The sequence below is a fragment of the Xyrauchen texanus genome, chromosome 11 (assembly GCF_025860055.1).
Source record: "Xyrauchen texanus isolate HMW12.3.18 chromosome 11, RBS_HiC_50CHRs, whole genome shotgun sequence".
In the NCBI taxonomy this organism is placed as follows: Eukaryota; Metazoa; Chordata; class Actinopteri; order Cypriniformes; family Catostomidae; genus Xyrauchen; species Xyrauchen texanus.
In genome coordinates this window covers 12,608,673-12,629,851 of record NC_068286.1, presented here as the reverse complement: position 1 = coordinate 12,629,851, position 21,179 = coordinate 12,608,673, and the positions used below count along the sequence as shown (strand labels likewise).

Here is a 21,179-nt window from a genome sequence, read left to right as displayed (position 1 = left end):
TTTGATCCAAACATACATCAAACTTTTTATGACCTTCAGGTAATTGACAATGATATCATTAGTTTGAATATCAAATGAACCAAAACAGACCAGACTAACCGTGGCCATCGTGTTTTTATTTTCAATTTACACTCTCCCATTCAGCCCATGAAATTGTAAGCAGAAGTTCTGTCAGGGAGACTCACATGGTACACATATTAGTACACAGATAATTTCCTTTAAGCAATCACTGTTCAACTCTTGCTTTAAAGGTCTGCCAGAAACCAATCACTCTGCTGCTGTCAGGCGTCAACGTGGCAGTTCTTTGAATTGGCAATATTGAGCCAGCTTTGCTCCACAATGAGCTAATATGGATTTATCACTGCTCCTTACATCTTAGCCAGGAGCAGCAGCTCCTTGAAACAGTGCGTGTCTGCAAATCTAGAGTCTCAGTGGAATCGTGGCCCTTTGGAATAATAACAACAGATATGTTAACGAGGCATCTCCTTCAACCCCGATCTCTCTAGACCACAGGTGAACCAGCTCACATAACATCTTGGGAAGCTGCCTTCCCTCCTTTACGATGCTGCCGCTCCATTTCAACTCTCATAAAAACAATGGGGTGTAAACGATCAGCAAACCAGGATCTTCATCCAGACCTCAGTCAGGTAGGAGACCTCCCATAGTCGAGCCACCATATCTACCACATCCAGAATGCATCCCCGGTGCTGGAAGGCCGTCAAAAGCATCATATCAAGGCAGTAGCTGATCCCCATCAGAAATACACTTAAGTTCCCTATCATATTACTTCATTTGTATTTAGAGGACCGTTTAAAGTTCTTGGGCTTTTTTATGTCGTCTGTTCATCATAACCCACATCTGCAACAATATCACATTCAAGCAGCAATATTTTTCATTTTTATATAGCATTCGGCTCTCATAGCTTCACAGCATGACGGCTGTGCCATGGCGGGTAACTGTGTTAAGTTCACAATTCATGATGCAGTCACCGTGTTGCATGCCTGAGTGTACCCCTATCAGGGAATCAAGATCTGTTCTTCATGCATGTCGTGATGCACAAGTACATATCGCACTGGGTCTATTACTCCATTAAGTTAAGATGATACATTGTTTTTCTGGTCATATGTCTGCTTCTGCGTTCTCAAAATATGGAAGCACCGCTGTTGTTTGTGCGTCTCTGACACCAAGTGTCAGGTTCCGCTCATTACATTTCTGTTTTTCAACAGCTAATGTCATTACCAGCGTGATTCATTTGGCTGCTTTTATGATCAGCCAAACAGGGGAGTGATGCATATCCACAGTAGGGATGGGCAGATCAATACTAAAGTATCGATACTCTGTGGTGTCAAACACACAAAATGTAGTTTCTGATGTTGTTTTTATTTAAAAAAAAATATATTAACTAGTGACATTATTATTTAGATAACATGAATATTTATGCATCTCATTATCTTCAAAGTGGAAAAAAATACTTATATTAGCTATAGTTGCATGGCACAGGAACTATTTTCTCCGCTCATCTTGGCAAGCAGAAATGCTACAATACACATCAGTCACAGACAGCACTCATCCTTTCTGTTACAGTGGTCTTTCAAAGAGGGAGCAGTGCTTTCCTGAGGTAATGACAGAAAAAAAAGCATCTGGAGTTATTCACACTAATAATGACAACCCTAGAAGTGACCATTTTTACAGGTTTTTTACAGAGTTGTTAAAACATTGATAATGATCTTTAATCCTCTTTAATAATTGATACCCTTACGAAAACTTACCATGGATTTACTGTAGTAATATTGTATTAACATAGTAACCCCAGCTGTAGTAAACATGTTTTTACTACAGGATTACTGTAGTATCCATATGGTAACTTGGTTTTAGTAACAGTAACCATATAATAATATATATGGTTAATTTTTAGGTTTTATATGTAGCAGGTAAGTTGCATAAACCTGTGTCGGATAAGTTTTTCACAGGTTCAAAATTTCAAAAGCTCATTATTTCAATTCCACTGCAGTAAATTTTTCATATCGGCTGGTAAGACAACCTTCCTCATAATTCTTTCTACGTTATTTCTACAACTATGTATTTAAAGTTACAATGCATTTTACTCTCCGATCCTTTCACTGTTAATATATTTGTGGTCAGGGCAGATTCCATTTAGCAGCAGGTAAGTACGATTTGTTCTCTCTTGATAAACCGAGCCGGATTAGCATTCTTGCAAAGTAGATACCTCATATTCAGTCGACTGAAGATTTACATGTCATGGACCATGCGTTGTGTTGCTGGTTTTTATCAGAGCTTCGACTTCAAACATCACTTATCTTTCGCTTCACATACTTTAACCCCATTCAAGGCTGGGCATGGTATCGTCTTCACCAAAGCCTACATCAAAATGCTCAAATTATACTGTGCTTCCATTGTTTCTGTTTTAACATCCATTTATTGAAACCGCACCCATAAATAAAATGGTGGTGGGCATTCAGTTTCATGCTATATGTCATTCACCCGAATTGCCCAGTATTTTCTTCTTTCCATCCAGGTAATTCGAAGAGGTATCAGAAATTTCCCCTAACATTCCTGATAAATGGCTTCCTAGCACTTATACCTCCTTATTTCCACTCTCAGAACATGTTATTTTTAAATTTGATGACATTCTTTTAGAAGAAGTTTTTTTATCTCATGGCATTTCCTGTTATTTTGAGGTGTGGGGACCCATGACTCGCCACTGGTTTGCATCTCATCTTTCCGAAATGCTAATATGCTGCAGTCACTCCCTTCAGAAGTTTTCTGGCCATTCCTTCAGGAGAGGAGCTGCTAAAATAGCTATTTCATGAGGACTTTGTGAGTCCTCCATTAAGACGCTGGGACGATGGTCTATTTCATCATACAAGACAAATACATACATCCCAACCTGCATTTAATCAACCAAGCTCAGCTCATAGTAAGCAATGCATCAAAGGCACCATTTTCTTACAACTCTGGTGGTGGTAGAATCACAAAAAAAACTGCATTCAAATTAAACAAGCTCAGCTCATATCAAGCAAAGCATAAAATGTACCATTTTACTACAGCTCGGGTGGTGGTAGAATCACACACACACACACACACACACACACACACACACACACACGCATACAAAGAGTATTGTACAACAATGCTCCCATCTCTCATTTTTCCCCAGCATTGTTATCTTTTTCAAGGGTATTGCACAACAATGCTCCATTTCATACATTTCAAGCTTTGGTTATTCTTTTCAAGAATAAAACACATGATCAAAAACTCCAATTTAGGGCTCAAAAACATTGCAAGCACTGTTTACTCTTTTCAAGGGTATTGCACAACCAATGCCCCCTTTCCTTCATGTACATAAGCTTTGGTTATCATTTTCAAGGGTATTGCATAACCAATGTCCCTTTTCACTTTCATGTGTCATGAACACTGGTTACTATTTTCAAAGATATTGCACAACCAAATGTTCACCCAATTCAGGGTACATACATATCATAAGATTTGGTTACTCTTGTCAAGGTTATTGAACAACAAATGCTCACCCATATCAAGGCTCTGAGCATCAAACCTCACAAACGATTCTCCCCTCCCTCTTTTTCTCATAGCATTGTTATCCTTTCAAATGTATTGCACAAACAATGCTCCTCGCATCTGCCGCCTTCCCTGGCAGTATTTGATGGTTCACTTAAATTTGCCCGGACCATCAGATGGAGGCTTACACCAAAGAGACGATACTTCATTATTTTATTGTTCATCAATAGATGATTATGCCCTTTATGCTATGCTGTTCTGAGTTTTTCTGATATAGATGGAAGCGTATGCGTTTGTTCTTTCAGGGAGACTCAAGTACACGTCATCAGTTCATTCATAATATCCTTTATCCAATCCAATCATAATATCCATTATTCTGTTCACCCCATGCTTTAAAGGTCTGCCAGCAGCCAACCACTCTGCTGCCATCAGGTGTCAACGTGGCAACTGCCTCTATCCCGCCACCACAAGCAAGTCTTCGTGGAGACCCTTTGCCGGAAACATCAAGCTAAATCAATTTACCATTAAAAGCCAGTGCTGGACGGAAGGGCAAACTAGTGAATGTCCTTTCATGCTCCATACGAGTTGCCTCTCTCCCCTGGCTTTAAATTTTTTAAATGTTAAATTAGCTTTATTTTTCAACATGTTTTGAGCCTATTGATAATAAACAAAGATATTTTTGATTACTAATAATCATTATTGGTATCGGCCCTGAACAAACCATATCAGTTGACCCATAACTTGCAATGGAGATGTTTTTTGCCTTGAGTGTGAGGAACATTTTTGAGTGATATTTCCATGTATCCATCACTTATATCTAAATATACCACAAAAAAAGAAGTTGCATTAAGTGAACCACATTTTTTGGAAACAGTGGGAAACTGTATTTTTAATATTTAGTTATTTTCTTATAACAGCACTCCAACTCTTTTGCCAGCCAGAGTTAGTGTGATGAAATACAAAGCCTGAGGGGCAAAACACAGATGAAAACACTGCAAAGTATGACCAATAGCAATAGTGTCACTTGCCTTACCAAGCACCACTAACAATGCCTGATGTTATTAATAAAAGTTATTATAAGAGTAAATTATTAAGTGTAACTTAAAGTAGCTTTGAGGGTAGGGGCCAGCCAATGACATCATGTGGTCATCCAAAGTGCAGTCCTATAGCTGCCTACATTGAAATGTCAAATCCACAGTGCATAGCTCAATCAGTGTGTCACACATCCCTGGTCTACGGTCCAGTCCACACCCAGAAGGACCCGTTTCTCCCCATCCTTCTCCACAGTCATGACCTTGATTCACTGCCAGTCTATGCCAAATGGGCGCATTTTAAATCACTTTAAAAATTCAGCACCTCAACAGCCTGAGCGCATCTGCTGACGTGAAGCTGTCACATTCAGTCACATGATTTAAGTTTCACCTCAACTGAATATGCTGAACTATTGTTTGAATTTAGAGACAGCCATAAATCAAAATGACTGCATAAATGTACCACAGGTTGAGATATTATAGAGAAACAGGGGGAAAGAACAGACTTAGAGAGAGGCAGAAAAAGTGCACTGTCACATATTCCCTGTTTTTTGCCTTGACTTTTATGTTGAAATTCTTGTTTAGTTCCCAGTTCTCAGTCACTGCCAGTACTCATGACCACAGAGGTCGTTCCACAGTTTCTGCCTATTCTTACGACCACGAAGATCATTCCCCAGTCTCAACCCATGCTCAGGACCATAGAGGTTGTTCCATAGTCTCAGCCCATACTCATGACCACGGAGGTCATTCCAGAGTCTCTGCCAGTGTGCACGATCATGGAGGTCGTTCCCAAGTCTCTGCCAGTGTTCACGAATACCGAGATTGTTCCCAAGTCTATGTCCATGCTCACGACCATGGAGGTTTTTGCCCAGTCATCCAGGACACTTAGCCTCGAGCCTCCCATGGCTCCGCCTTCCGCGGCTTCACCCCTAGGACCTCCGCCTATGGCTCCGACTTCCACGGCTTTGCCTCCCGTGGCTCCGCCTTCCACGGCTTTGCTCCTCAAGCCTCCCATGGCTCTGCCTTCCACGGCTTCGCACCACAAGCCTCCCATGGTTACGCCTTCCGCAGCTCCACCCTTCGAGCCTCCCACGGCTCTGCCTTCCACAGCTCCTCCCACAGAGTCTTTCATGGCTCCGCCCACTAATCCAGAGACTCTTCCTCCAGTGGTTGAGCTCACTCTTCCAGAGACTTCCTACAGCGGTTCTGCCTGCTCCTCCAGAGACTCCTTCAGCTGATCAGTCCGACTTACCAGAGACTCCAGCGACTTGCCCATCCCTGTTCTGTAGCTGCCTCCCAAGCCTCATGACCCTGGCTGGACCCTGTGTATCTGATCCTTAAAGGGTAACTAAACCCTAAACCAACTTTTTTTAGTTAATGATCTGTAAGAATGGGGCTTTATTAGTCCTGGTCATTGATTCAAGTAATTTTTTTTACATTTGTGTATGAAGTGTTTTAATTCTACAATATATGGTGTAAAAACGTCTGAGTGCTGCCCTCTTCAGGTTGAACGGTGGCTACTGCAGTTGAATTTTCCTATTGGCTGTTTGCAGTACTTCGTGACGTAAGCGGTGACAGCTGACGTAAGCAGGTTCCAGCTCACCACGCCCTTGGTACGAGCTACCACGCCCATGGCAGTATAAAAACCATCTTGTTTCGTCAAAACCACTGTAGCGAGTCAGGAGTTGGAATTGCGAGTATTGAAAACGATCAGGATAGAGTATTTTAGCATCTATTTAGCATAGCATTTATATAGTTATTTAGATTATTTCGTGTAGCCTAGGTAGTTAATTAGCATATTTGTTAGTGTAGTATTGTTAGAAGCATAGTTAGTTAGTAGCATAGTATTAAGGCCAGTTAGGATAGCTTCAAGTTAGCGTAGATTATCTGTATTTAGTACAGTGGTCAGGATGGTAGGTAGGTGTAATGTTGCTGGTTGCAACAGCACTGCTGGACTGTATTGCTTTCCATATAGACTTGGAAATTAGACGCCAGGGGTTGCACGTCCTTGTTCTGAAAGACCGCGTGTTCCCGCCTAGAGCTGTAGGAGTGTGCAAACTGCATTTTATGCGGGATTGCTTCTCCAACGCAATGGAGGTGGAAATGGGCTTCTCCAAACAGCTCGCGCTGAAAAGCGACGCAGTGCCAAACGCTGCTCCTCCTGCATGGACTCCACAACCTCAGCGGCGTCTTGAGGTGAGTGATCATATATATTTGAATCACAATTTATGGTTAGTCTAAAGTTAATCCTCTGGGGCCGACAAACGCGCGGATATTACGCTATTGACTACCTGTATAGTTTTATTTGGAGGTATACGGTTTTGTACATGATGACGTTACGCTTTACGTCACATTCTTCTAAGTTGAGAGAACAGCCAACTGATGTTATGTTCAAGTGAAGCTTGCTAAATAAAAATCCTGCTAAAAGGATAAACATCACTGAACAGCGTTTCGTTTGTTTTTCCTGCACGCGAGTGAAGGTGAATGCGCACTCGGATGCTCAACAGGGAGTTAAAACCGCAGTTTGAGGCAGCGGCTCGAATTGATATGGCTCCGGCCCTGTGTCCACAGACAATTCACCCTCCTCCACTTCAGGTGAAGGTGGGGGAGAAAGGTCCTCGACTTCAAAAGACCGCTCCGTGGCAAAGCTACTTGCGTCACTCTAGTCACTCTCCATTTTAGAGTCTGACAGCAGCTGTCAATTAATCTGTCACTACGGGTCTCAGGTGCATAACCCCCCCCCCCCATCCCCGCCCTCGGTTCGTCCCCTCTATCCCGCTGGGGTCTGCCCACTTTTCGAGCATTTTTCAAATATTGCTAGTGGGTGGAGTCAGACTCAGAGCGGGGTGTATTCACTGTTTTTTGCCTTGACTTTTAAGTTGAAATTCTTGGGCTGGGCAGCTATTTTCAATGTAAACAAGCAGTTTAAAAGTACACCTCCTTTCTACCTGAATATGGAAAAAAATATATCTACAAAAAGTTTGGTCAAGATTACAATAAAAGAACATATTTAAAATCAGCAGTAAAATCAAACAATAATGGTATCATGCGCTTCTTTAACTCAGATTACGCTAAAAAAAACAACATTCATTTTCAGGCTGGTTCAGCAAAGGTGCATGTGCTTTCTCAAGTTGACTGCACTCTAAAAAAATGCTGGGTTATTTTTTCTACCCAAACGCTGATGTCACAGTCTGTCTTCACCACATTCAAGGGCTCTTATTTTGAAGTTCTTTCCTGTACTATGTTTCCCAGAAGTCACTGCCCCGATCATTCCCTCGATATACCCACCTGTATGTAATTCCCTCATTAAGTTCCAAGTGTATATATATATACCTTCTAGTTTTGTCAGTAGTTGTCAGTCCTTGAATTGTTATGTTTGATGTCACGCCAGCATATGTTCCACTCCAGTTTTTGTTCCACTCCTGTTATTGTGATTAAAGGATTTAAAGTTTCTACTCCTGCGTCTCCTCTTGACTCCTTGAGCACCAAACTTTACAGCTGGGTTGTGCCTTTTGGGTAATTTAATTGGGTTATTTTATCAGTGTTGTGTAGTTTTGTGTAACCCAACAGCTGGGTTAAAGGGTAACTAAACCCTAAACCAACTTTTTTTAGTTAATGATCTGTAAGCATTGGGCTTTATTAGTACTGGTCATTGATTCAAGTAATTTTTTTGACATTTGTGTATAAAGTGTTTTAATTCTACAATATATGGTGTAAAAACGTCTGAGTGCTGCCCTCTTCAGGTTGAACGGTGGCTACTGCAGTTGAATTTTCCTATTGGCTGTTGCGGTACTTTGTGACGTAGCGGTGACAGCTGACGTAAGCAGGTTCCAGCTCACCACGCCAGATTCATGTACATGTCGTCTTGCGACCGTGTGAGGAATAATAATAACATAGAGTCTGACAGCAGCTGTCAATTAATCCGTCACTACGAGTCTCAGGTGCACCCCCCGCTCAGCCCCGCGACTCGGTTCGTTCCCTCTATCCCCGCCGGGGTCTGCCCACTTTTCCAGCATGTTCAAATATTTCTAGTGGGTGGAGTCAGACTCTGAGCAGGTGTTTAGTTACCCTTTAATGGCTGGGTCATTTTCACTGACATTTGAATCAATACACCCCTCCCCCACCCTGACGCATCAGCCCAGATCCTTGAGTCAAATCAACTCAGCGAGTCAGTGCTGGTACTTGACGTGGCATGCAGGCTGTTTGAATTGGCCTCAGGTGGAGGCAGCGGTTTTCAGCACAGACAGTTTGTTGAATTTATTTGGAGAAACAAGGTTCGTATCAATATATTTATATATAAAACCATTACTTAAATTAACTATTACATAAATAGTTAAATTAACCGCTAGTTTAATTAGCTTTGGCTTTGGCTTTAATTAAGCTGAAGGTACATGCCACGCGATTAATGTCATGTAAATTCGCATTTCTTGCTTTTTCAGATTATTAAAATAAGATTTTTGTCCATAACATACACCACTTAAGCAGCTTTTGCAATACATTTCTGAACAGTTTCTTGTGTCCATGTAAACAGTCAAAGTTGCCCATCTCCCACCGCAATTACTGCAGTGCTGAGTCAAAACAACCCAGTTGCTGAGTTATCTTTCGTGGGCATTTTGGATCATGACATGCTTTTAACATATTTTGAAGTTGAATTAATGTGCTGCCTAGAATGAATTATCCCAGTCATTAATTCAACAAATAAGTAGATATGGTCTAATAATAAATCATAAATACAAATAACTGTTTGATGTAGTTTTATGTTTCAGGTGGTCTGATAATACATTAATGGATTGCTTTGTACAGGAGAAGATAATTGAATGGCAGTTTCCTGAACTTGGAAATAGTTTTGAATGTAAGCATCCCTGTTGTTTCCTATCCCTACTATCCAATAAAGCCATAAAGGCCAAAAACAATTCTTTAGCTTGGATGGATATTCTCGAACACTCAGTCTTTCAAAGTATGCTCTTTTGACCATGAGCTTATTGACGTGTTTGATGCATACTCACTATGACTGCTTTGTTAATTCTCTTTACAAAGTAGTCATAGCAGTCAGTGGAAGGTGTTTCTAATGACTATGCTGATAATACAATTTGCATTAGGGAATTACATTCAAATTTTTGATATCACCAAAAATGTTATTAAATTTGAATATTACAGACATTATTTAAAGGTACTATATGTAAAAATGTTCAAGTATTAATGTTTTTTTTTTTTTTTTTTTTTTGCCAATGTGTGAACGGCTTGTAACACAACTTAAAAAATTAGACCTTCCCCGACTTCCTAGGTTGCATGTTTAACAGTCTGTAGACTAATTTTTATGTGAAGGGAGTGGGTAGGTTTTATAACCTCATAGAATTGAAATAGCCTACAACATAGAGTTGAACTTTTACACTGCAGGACCATTTACAATAAACTAGTGAAGTTAAAAATGTGTGTAAAATGGCAGTAATCTTAAAAGAAATGGTGACCATTTACAAGATCTTTACACAATGTTTGTACTGCTTAAATACTAACCTAAAAATATATTGTGGCATTCATTTTTTTAATTTTATCACATTTCATATTCTAAAACCTATATTTTTCTGAAGACTGCTTCAATGACAACAATTTGGGTTGATTTTTTTCCCCTCCTCTCTGTTTTACCTTAATTAATTTGCTTTGTCTGTCCTATAGGTTGGAACAAATATGGTGGAATAACTCCAGCAGGCTGAGGCATCAAGACCTTACCCCAATGTCCTGTCATTTCAGAATGGACTCATGGGCTCCAGGCATTTGATATTCTAGCAGGAGGGGCTCTAGAGCAAAGCACACTTGTTGGGGCAGTGGATGTGTGCTTTAAAGCTTTTTACATTTTTGATATCAGCTACCATAAACAGTGTGTGCATGTTTGGGAGTTCATTCAAAAAGTTTATGAGATGGAGGGAAGAGAATCTCCATCTGTGAAATGTATACACTCGGCACTGCACGCTTGTAAATAGATGAAAATAATAAGGGTTCTTTGTTTAAACAATGTTCTATAGCGTATATGAGGTAGTGTATGTTAGTTTTAATTTTACATGGACATAATATATATTTTGGGGTACAATATTTTGGATAAATAATATGGGTTGATTGTAGAGGCAACTGTTTTATTGCACCTTGAGGTATTTTAGAGTTCATGAATTTTCATAAATGTTAATGCATTTACATTGGTTTTCAACTGTATACACTTCAAATTATAATAATACAATTGTGTTTGTATTGAATGCTTTAGCATTGTTTATTATAAATACAATTTGTGATTTAGTTTTATTCTATAAGATCTTGGATCTTTGAGGTAAAATGTTAATAATAAAAGAATAAAGATGATACCATGTTGACATATTTGTTTATAATGTGGTAACTTTGACATTTTGAAAGGATAAAAATAACCCTGAAAATATTAACTCATTTTTTATGTAAAATTAACCAAGCATGTTTGTAAAAATGAAACCATCCTTTGGGTTGAAAAAAAAACTAATTTGCTGGGTTAAAATTAACAACCCAACTACCTCGGTTGGATTAGCACAAAATGTCTTCTGTCCCATAGTTAAACAGCGGTTGGGTTAAAAAAAAACAATTTGGGTTGTTTTTAACCCATATTTTTTTAGAGTGTGACAGGTGATGTCTGTATCTAAAAGGTAATTAGCTCTTTTATCTGTAAGAGGGGACTACCTTTTCTACTTCCATTCCATACCATTCAAATTTCTCCCATTCATTTTATTAACAGTGCTCCATTTCTGCTCAACACTGTGTCCACACATATCTTGAAGCCTGTGTTGAAGCATCACAATATACAAGGCATTAGTTTTGTTTCACCACATCTTAGATGGTTTTCAAGTTCATCCCTCAGATTTCACCTTAAATCAGTACTCATCTATCTTACCACCCTTATTGACTTTAAACTGTCTCAAGGAGACAGGCTCATTTTACAGAATACTTTGTTGAGGTGTCACTCCAATAAAAAAACCTGTCAATGTGTTTGTGCATTCACTCAAGCTTTCAATAGCTGACACGTTTGTCCTTGATAGCACCCTATGAAATGAAAGAGAATTATGTGTTGAACTTTGAATTACTCCAAGGTTAGATTCTTGTTAGTGGGTGTTTAACATCCAATCTCTCCAGGTATCCGTATGATTTAGAATCATTGGTAATCTTTCAGTTGTCTATTTGCCTTCTTCAAGGGGGTACAGAACTCTCGGCAAGACATTCGACTCCAACTTGGCTATTAGGAGAAGTTTTTTTTTTTTTGCTTGAATCACAAGATAATTCTACACCAGCAAACCTCAGTGTTTCTTGTCTGTAAGTGAAAGGTCTAGCTGGTGTATTTCAACAATCCCTCCTGAGATCATAATAGAGTGAGTTTGCCGGTCTGCTTTCTGTGGTAGTTCCAAATGAAGCATTAACATCATGTTAGAAATCCATTAGCATTCCCATGATTGCTTGTACCATATGCCTCCATTATGTGACAAAACAATGAAAAAGCTGAGGCAAACAACTTGGGGGGAGTTCTTATATTGTTATGAGGATTGTGTGAGAGGGAACTCTGTTGGAAAATCCATCTTAAAATGGGATTTGGACTATGAAATTTGGTTTCTAGCTGGTCCAAAATTATTTTAGCTGGTCATTAGCTGGTACCAAGCTCAAAGACCATCTTGGACCAGCAACAGACCTGCTACAGGTTGGTCATACCAGCTTTTAAAGGAGATGTTAGGCAGAATGACAGCCTCTGTAACCATTCTCATTGTATGGAAAAAAGATAAAATCAAAGTGAATGGTGACTGAGACTAACACACTGCTTAGCATCTTCTTTTGTGTTCCATGGCAGATAGAAGTCAGCAATCAGCCAATGACCAGCATTTCCCACTTAATGACCAGCTTAACACACTTAAAAAAACAGATTGGACCAGCTAGAAACAAGCTACCATGTTCTAAAATGCAACTACAAGCTTAAGCAGAATTTTCCAGAAGAGCCAAAAAGAAGAGAAAGAAAGCTAACGGCGAGGGAAGAAAGATGAAATCTAATCAGTGAACTCTAAAAAAGCTTTAAATTGGTCATATCAATCAGTCTCTCGCCTAGAGAGCAAATGTTTTTCTCTGCTTGTTTATCTGAAATCAAACTCTCACTTTCTCTCTTCCAAAGGCTGCTTCTGTCGTTCCGAGCCATTACACATTTCCTGTAAAACATATTGTGAGAGAAATGACTGAAACAACATTTTCATTTGTCAACATAGAGAGTCTAGTGATATCTAATTAGAGCTGTACTACTTCACATCCTTGACTATTAACACTTTAAACTGAATCTGAATTAGCTCCTAATGTTCAGAAACCTTTAGGCCAACACCATTTGACGGACTGACCCCTTTGAGATCAAAGCGAGCAGATGACATAATAGCAAGACAGACCCAAAAAAAAGAATATTCTGCTTCAGGGCATTTTGATCATGACAACGGTACCTTTGTGAGAGATTGAGGTATATCTTCATCAGATCAAAGCATGTGTGTGTATGTGCTTGCAGAAGAGAAAAATTGCTGGAACAACAGCAGAGCGACAACTCTGTAACACAGTGAAGTGGTGGTGACATGACTAAATGAATGATTAAATGAAATAAAAATAGTCATCATTTACTTACCCTCATGTAATTCCAAACCCATAATATTTTTTGTCAGTGAAACACAAAACAAGCAGCTCTTCACCATTCATTGCAAAAAGTACCATAAAAGTAGTCCATGCGACCTGCATGGTTAATTCCAAGTCTTCTCAAGCCAAATGATAACTTTGATTGAAGAACAAACCACAGTTTCTACCATTATTCACTGATAATCTTCTCCTCTGCAGTAGCTTTCAAAACTCCAAATTTGTATGGAAAATAGAAGCTTGAACATTCTCCTTAAGATCTCTTTTGTGTGTCACTGAAGAAAGAAAAGTTGGGACAAAAAATATATATATATATATATATATATATATATATATATATATATATATATATATAATGACAGCATTTACATTTTTGTAAGAACTATTTCTTCAAGAGTTATATTTTCCAGTTTCTCTCAAAGAAAATGCAGGCGTGAGCTGTAGAACATTATACACTATAAAGATGTATGTCTGCACTCAGCCATCAATTAATGTGTCCAAAAAAAGACAGAATGTGTTTCTTCTGCTCTAGAAAATGTTGCCCAGTTTCTCATTTTGTAGAGTTTTTTTTTTTTTTTTAGAAATATGGTCTCTATTCAGACCAACACTCAGTTCAAGCAAGTTCCCTAAGAAAGCCACCAAGACATTTTAAGAATAGTTGGTTTAGGAGACAATAGCTCAGCGACATTGCAGGCAAAACAAATATAGGGAACTTTGTTGTTCTTCAGACTTCGACAATCTCTGCACATTCAAGGGAAATATATTAGCTAGTTGCCCTTTTCTCTCTACTAGATATTAATAAATACTTTCAGACACCATCATTGGCATTGTGATTTTAAAGAATCAATAAGTTAAATTCATTGGGAGATTTAAAACATCAATCCTAAATTATAAAAGTATAATGACAAAATAAAGTAAAAATTGTAAATTGTGTAAATTTTCAATATATTGACTTTAACTAGTGATACACTAATATATCAATCAAACAATTTGGAAATTATCAATATTGGCCAATAATAGATTTTTTATGCTACAAAAAAATAAACTAAGTCAGCATAAAAGTAACCCATAAGACTTTAGTAGTTAAATCCATATCTTCAGAAGTGATATGATAGGAGCGTGTGATAAACAGATAAATATATATATATATTTTTTGCTAGAAATTCTTCTCCCTGCCCAGTAGAGGGTGGTATACATGGAGAATGTGAATCACCAAAAACACAAGAAGTATGTACAAGTTATTTGTTTCACCATCATATCACTTCTGAAGACATTGGTTTACCCACTGGAGTCTTATGGATTAATTTTATGCTGACTTAAGTGATTTTTTGAGCTTCAAAATGTTGGCACCCATTCACTTGCATTGTATGGACTAAAAGAGCTGAGCAATTCTTCTGAAAATCTTCATTTGTGTTCAGCAGAATAAAGAAAGTCATATACATCTGGGATGGCATAATGGTGAGTAAATGATTAGATCATTTTAATTTACTATTCCTTTAAAAGATGTGAATACCTTCCATGTATATCAGTTGCAAATCTACTAAAAACCTTGTCAATTCTGAATAAATCGGCTTTTGTCTAAAATTTTGTGATGTGCATGAGTAATCCAGTGATAGATCTGCCCCAGCTGAATATTAAAAACACTACTGGAATATTACAAAATTGGTTTTCCTTTGCACATTCGCTTGCTGTGTGCAACGCTGAAATCTTGCAGTTACAACTGAGTCCACTGGGGGTGCTGTGGAAGTGTGTCATCGAGGTGCAGGATGAGAGAAGGAATTATGATGCCGTCTTTGGCCAAGTGTGGAGTCAAGTGTACTCGTTTGTTGTTGCTTTCATGCCTAACAACGTTTCTCTTTACCAGACATTGGCATCAGTGTCATCAACTGAAAAGTACATATTGTACAACTACTCAAGTTAAATCAAACAAAAAAACAATACTACACCAAAAGTTGAATTTATCAACAAAACTGCAGAAAAGTAATTTAGGAAGTCAATACAGTGTTTGCCTCGAAACCAAAATAATAAGAATTTCATCACATTGAAGCATTTCTTGTTTTAACCAGCTGTTATAAAATTCTAACATCTTTACCTGTGTGACCAGTGGCTCCAGCAGCCTTTCCACAGTCAGCGTGCGAATCTCCAGACTCTTGGGGTCCCATTTTAGCAAGATTGGGGACGTGGCACTTGTCATGTTTACTGTAAAAAGACAAGCGAAACAGAAAAAAAGAGTGAGCGTTTGTGAAAGATGCAGACCTATTTGTATTTCAGGTATTGCTGCTTTATAACCTTCATAAAAAAAGAATCAAAGGCAGACAAGCTGCTGCACATCTGTTAATAATAAAGAATAGCCTCTTCATTTTGGAAAGTCCTTTAATGTTACACATCGGTCAAACTAAAATGTTAAAAACTGAGACTATAAAACATTCAGATGGGGAGATGAGGAATTACTTTAAAGGTTAATGTCTTCATTTGGTGTGCGTGATTGTTTTGCAAGTAAGATTTTATTATGGAAAGAAACAAACACACACTCTAGTGGTCTAGTAATATAATGATTATAAAAAAAAGTAATACAAAATTTCACAAATCTTAACAATAAACTTAAAGGAATAATCAGGGTTAAATACAAGTTAAGCAAAATCAACAGAATTTGTGCAATCGTGTTAAAACATAATTTTGACTTGTCCCTCCTTTGCTTTAAAAAAAAAGAAAAAAACGAGGTTACGGTGTTATCTGAGCAGTAAAAATCTGATATAACTTTCCACAGAAAAGGTTAGAGTGTGATTTTATCGTACTGAAATCATGTTAACACACATAATGTTTACTTTGTGGCTACAAGTTTAAAAAGTTAGTATTTTAACATTTTACTGAATTTTCATGATGGGCGATCAATTCCTTTATAGTCAAACTGAAATGATCAGGGACCTTGATAAAAATAACAGATGCTCAAACACCAGGATACTTTGGAAGGAAATGCAGAGCATATAAAATATTGAGACGAGGAGATCAAGCACTAAATTAAAGGCTAATGTCTTCAGAATGTGATGAGATCCACACACGGGTTTTAGGGATTGTTGTGCAAGTCAGATTAATTATCCCAAATTTAATGTGGTAAGAAACAAACAAACACACACTATCTAGATGGTAAATTGTCTGCACTTATATAGCACTTTTTTTAATCTTAGAGGATACCAAAGTGCTTTACACTGTGTCCAATCACCCATTCACACACACATTCATACACTAATGATGGCAGAGCTGCCATGCAAGGCATTAGCCTGCCATTTGGAGCAACTTGGGGTTCAGTGTCTTGTCCACGGCATGTGGAGTCGTGTGGGCTGGGAATCGAACCGTTCTACCAACTGAGCCACAGCCGCGTGATTCCTGAAATATGCTTTTCATGCCATATTCTTTATGCTGGCTTATTTTATTGCTATTTTGTACAAATCAAATTCACATTGGCCTACTGTGGCAGGGTGGAGGGCGGGGCCGGGTCGTGATCATACACACCTGGTCCCTTATCAGGCTAATCAAGCCTCCGAGAGGGATTAAGGCCGATGACAGACGGTGGTGCAAGAGAGAGAGATCGTTAACGGACATGTCCGTCATGTGTGTGTTTGTTTAAGTTTATCATTAAAAATATTATTTATATTATCAAGCTGGTTCTCGCCTTCTCCTTTCCACTGACTTCTTTACACTGGTGCCGATACCCGGGAAGGAGGAGGGATACGCTGTAGTAGAGTTCTCGCCACTACCGTCCTCCCCAGTGGAGCAGACACGGCCATCTGCCGGGGGACGAGGAGCCCGGCCGCCTGGAAGAGGACGATGGCCGCCGACCGCGAGGGGAGATGGGGATCCTAACCGACAGCCTGGAGCGGTCAGGGCCGCGGCCAGGGGCGGAGGAGTCACCTACCAGCCACTGAAACGCGGCGGGGTCTGAGACCGCCGACTGCGAGCGGGGAGGTGCTCGCTGCCGACCGCCTGGAGTGGGAGAACCGCTGCCAGGGCCAGGGGAGACCCCTTCTGTTCCCCGAGAACGCGGCGGGGCATTCCGTCCGCCAGGGGCTGGAGGACTGCCTCTGATCCACCTGGAGAGTCGCGGCTGTCGTTCGTTAGAGGGTGGAAGAGTGGCTGAGGAACAAGCTACGGTGTATCAGAGAAGTGTTTTGTTTTATCTCTCCCTCCTCTCCCTCTCTCACTGCTGCTCCGCGTTCACCTTTTCCCTCTCATTTAAAATGTTATGGTGTTTTTTTTTTTTTTGGGGGTACTACACTGTTACAGGAAGTACCCCTCCTATTTAATTATTTTAGCTTCCCTCCCCTTGTCCCCTCCCTCATCCAGGTAGATGGGGATGACCTGCCGGCAGACGGGGCAAGAGGCACGCCCCTCACCAGGGAAAGGGGGGTGGGGTGTACGTCATGCTGGGGGCTCCCCTGCCTGAGAGAATGAGGGAGGAATGTGGCAGGGTGGAGGGCGGGCCGGTCGTGATAATACACTACCGGTCCCTTAATCGAAAGCCGTAATCGAAATCGCTATTAGTTTTTGATTCATTGAGCAGCCCTAAGTAGTAGTAGTATTATTAGGCTATTATTATTATCAAATTAAAATTACAAATAATTTGTACATAAACACACACAGACATGTGCTAGAAGAAACTTTATTATATTACCAAGAACAGATGACAGAAAAGCCATCTATGTGCATATATGACATGCTGATACGGAGGCGTGCAGTCTCATGGAACACGAGCATCTAAAAGTTTCTCACTGTCTTTTTTCTGTCTTCTGAATTTTAGATTTTTGTTTTGTATTGCATGAACAGTATCGTCTATGAGTGCTGCAAATGACCTCAGACATCTCAGCTCAGGAGGTGCTTTGAGATCATTTGCTTTATTTCCACAGAGCAGTTCATTGTGAATGCAACTCTGCAGCCTGTAAAATAAAAGAAAATATATAAAATAATACAAAAACACATTCACCTCGAACCATGATTTAGATTTCAGTGATTATTATCATCATTATTATTATTTTTACATTTATAATTGTTTTTTTATTATTGTCTTCATTTGTGTAAGTTATTTTCCACCTGCATGTTTAGATGGTTACTTGCCTGAAGGTAAATGGAAAGGTATATATACATATATATATAGATATTATTATTATTATTTTATCACTTCGTTATTTTATTAGATTTGAAATAAGAAAATGTGTAATTTGAATTAAGAAAATGTAAGTGTGTAATATGAGCCAGTTAGGTGATGTGAAGTGAATCTGGGTCAGTCAGTGTTTACATACAACAGCTGTACGTGATCACTTGTAAAGGAAATAGCTTAAACAACTTCAGCATTGAGGCTCATCTCAGCTGAGCGACACAACAGACTGATCAATTACAATACTCAAGGTGCTTACCTCTTACCGGACTTTCCACATTAGAGAGGACATGCTGTTTAAAATGGCAGAGGACATTGCGGTTTCTATAGTGAAAGGCTTTTGTTTACCAGCTACCGCAAAGTAGGGAGAAATACCCCCACTCGGATGGCTATTTTTCCACTGAGAAAGCTAATCTTCAGAAAGCTGACAGCATCACTGCTTGGGTGTGGTAACAGGTGATCGCATCTGTTCCATCTCTTTCTCTCTCTCTCTCTCTCTCTCTCTCTCTCTCTCTGTCACACACACACACACACACACATCCATCCTTGTTCATCCAATAACTTGTTAGAAACAGCACAAGCCGTGATTCTACTTCTGAAGTGAAAAATAAGGCTTGGACGCATCATTTGTTTTGAACCACCAATGGCAGATTCTAATCCGTCGCATAAGAATGTAGTTCCATGCACAAATGCGTTTTCATGACCGTACTCAGTTTAAACCAAATTTTTTTAAATGTACTTGTTCATTGAAGTTTTGTATATAAGCAATATCACACTCGCAATTGTGCGATACGGCCCTAAATCAGCACTGCGGTGATAACCTACAGCACTCGGCTTGCGGCCTCCTTCGCACATATAATCAGAAGGTCACTGGTTCGATCCCCACAGCCACCACCGTTGTGTCCTTGAGCAAGGCACTTAACTCCAGGTTGCTCCGGGGGGATTGTCCCTGTAATAAGTGCACTGTAAGTTGCTTTGGATAAAAGCGTCTGCCAAATGCATAAATGTAAATGTATTTTGTATTAATTTATGTATTAATTAAATACCCAATGGGTAGAGAATGCATAGATGAAGTAGGTCCTTTGCCAGAGAGATGTTGACAACTGTTGTAAAGCCATCTTTCAAAAACACATATTTTAATTGCACTTATTTTTTATGGCACTTCCACTTTCATTTCAAGTGCCCTAGGGTTGGCTTGAACCTCAGTGTACAAGTCTAAAGTCCAACGCTCTATTAGGTGAGCTACCGTGCATGTTAATCATGTTGGAATAAGTGTTTAATTGTAGGTGGGTCTATAATAAAAGTGTTAAAATGTATTGTTTTTCAAATGATGACTTAGTGCAGGGGTCAGCAACCTATGAAAAATGTGCCAATACTGTAGGACTTTAAAATGTTACGAGACTGCAGTATACCCAACAGACTTGTGCAGCGCGTACAAGACATTTGCGCATCACAAACTAGTAGCGCTTCACTTTCAGTTACTCGTGGAAGTAAATGTGCCGGTTTGCTTCAGTCAGGCTGTGTGATGACAGCCTACATTCTGTGTTTCATATGTTTCTTTTAGTTTTAAGAACAACATGTGATGTAATAAGGAAAACATCTCGGTTAATGATGTAACCTCTGTTCCCTGATGGAAGGTGCCTAGAATCAGGGCAGATCTTTCTTGCAACATGCAGGCAATCACACATACACTGCTACTCTAATGAATGAGCACTTTCTCAGCCCTTGAAGCATGACAGAGTGGTCTTTGGAGGGTGAGTTGTTGGCAAAACTAAGCATTCACGAATGTAAACTTTCAGACATGATGTAATTCATATGAATATGCTGTTTTGTTTTTTAAAATGTGGAATTTTAGGGCAAATACATGGTAAAGTCAGACAAGGTATTATTCACTGCTTCTAATTATTCATTGACAGAGTAGAGTGAGAAACATAAGAAGAAACCTTTTCTGAAATATATATTTATATATCTCAGCAAAGCAGTTGTGGTTTTTGGTGCCATTCTCACTTTCTCAGCTTTTCTCCACTTCTTCAGAACACAATGACTGACGCTCTTCGCATGCACAGAAGATTTGTTCAGAATACATGTAATGCATATGTAAACAAATTTTTGTATCGGATTGAAAAGGTTAGGGGACATATAAACTGTCCATGTATAATCTATAATCGTATTGAATTTATTTGAATTGATGAAGATTAGTGCATGTAAACATAGCCACTGATTATGCAAACGCTTACTTTTTGGTTTCAAAAAGACCAAAGTAATGCTTACACTACTTCTATTGCTCTAACATGAAGTTAAGTTGGAAGATCAGCACTTGTTGCGCAAAGCACCAAAGTCCAGTGAAGATGAATCCGGATACCCCATGCTGCTGGCGTGACTCGCTTCCAGTTGCGCCACAAGGGAAGGTTAGCACACTCGAGCGTATGCAAAAATGTCTGATGGGAGATGGCATTTGGCAGTGAGTTGGCACAATGTGGCAGCTCTTAGGGTACTGGAACCCTCGGAAACAACATGCCAACTTCCCGTGTGATCATGTTGAGCTTTTTCCAGGGGATTCTTTCAGAATGTGATCAATAATGTGCCAGAATCGTGGATCAAAAAGTTTTTTTTATGTTCATTAAATATAGAAAAATATCTCCTTAATACACATTGGAACAATCTGGTGTGGAAAGAATCACCATAAGATCAATCCATCAGCTTCTGTTTGCTCCAGACACCAGTCAGTAAGCTACATACAAAAAAGGGATTATTTAGTTTTTTTTTTGGCATCTTCACTTTTTTGTGTTCCAGCTGTCTTGTATTTC

The 21,179-nt window shown here is 39.3% G+C and overlaps 1 protein-coding gene across 2 annotated transcripts in view; it reads right to left on the bottom strand.

The window, feature by feature from the left end:
- Positions 1-21,179, bottom strand: part of ctnna2 (catenin (cadherin-associated protein), alpha 2) — a 717,220-nt gene that overhangs the window by 667,140 nt on the left and 28,901 nt on the right. For both annotated transcript variants that reach the window (XM_052137026.1, XM_052137027.1), the window contains exon 2: positions 15,316-15,422. In XM_052137026.1, coding sequence (XP_051992986.1) covers positions 15,316-15,417 — 102 coding nt within the window. In that variant the 5' untranslated portion in view covers positions 15,418-15,422. The remainder of the gene's footprint in view (positions 1-15,315; positions 15,423-21,179) is intronic.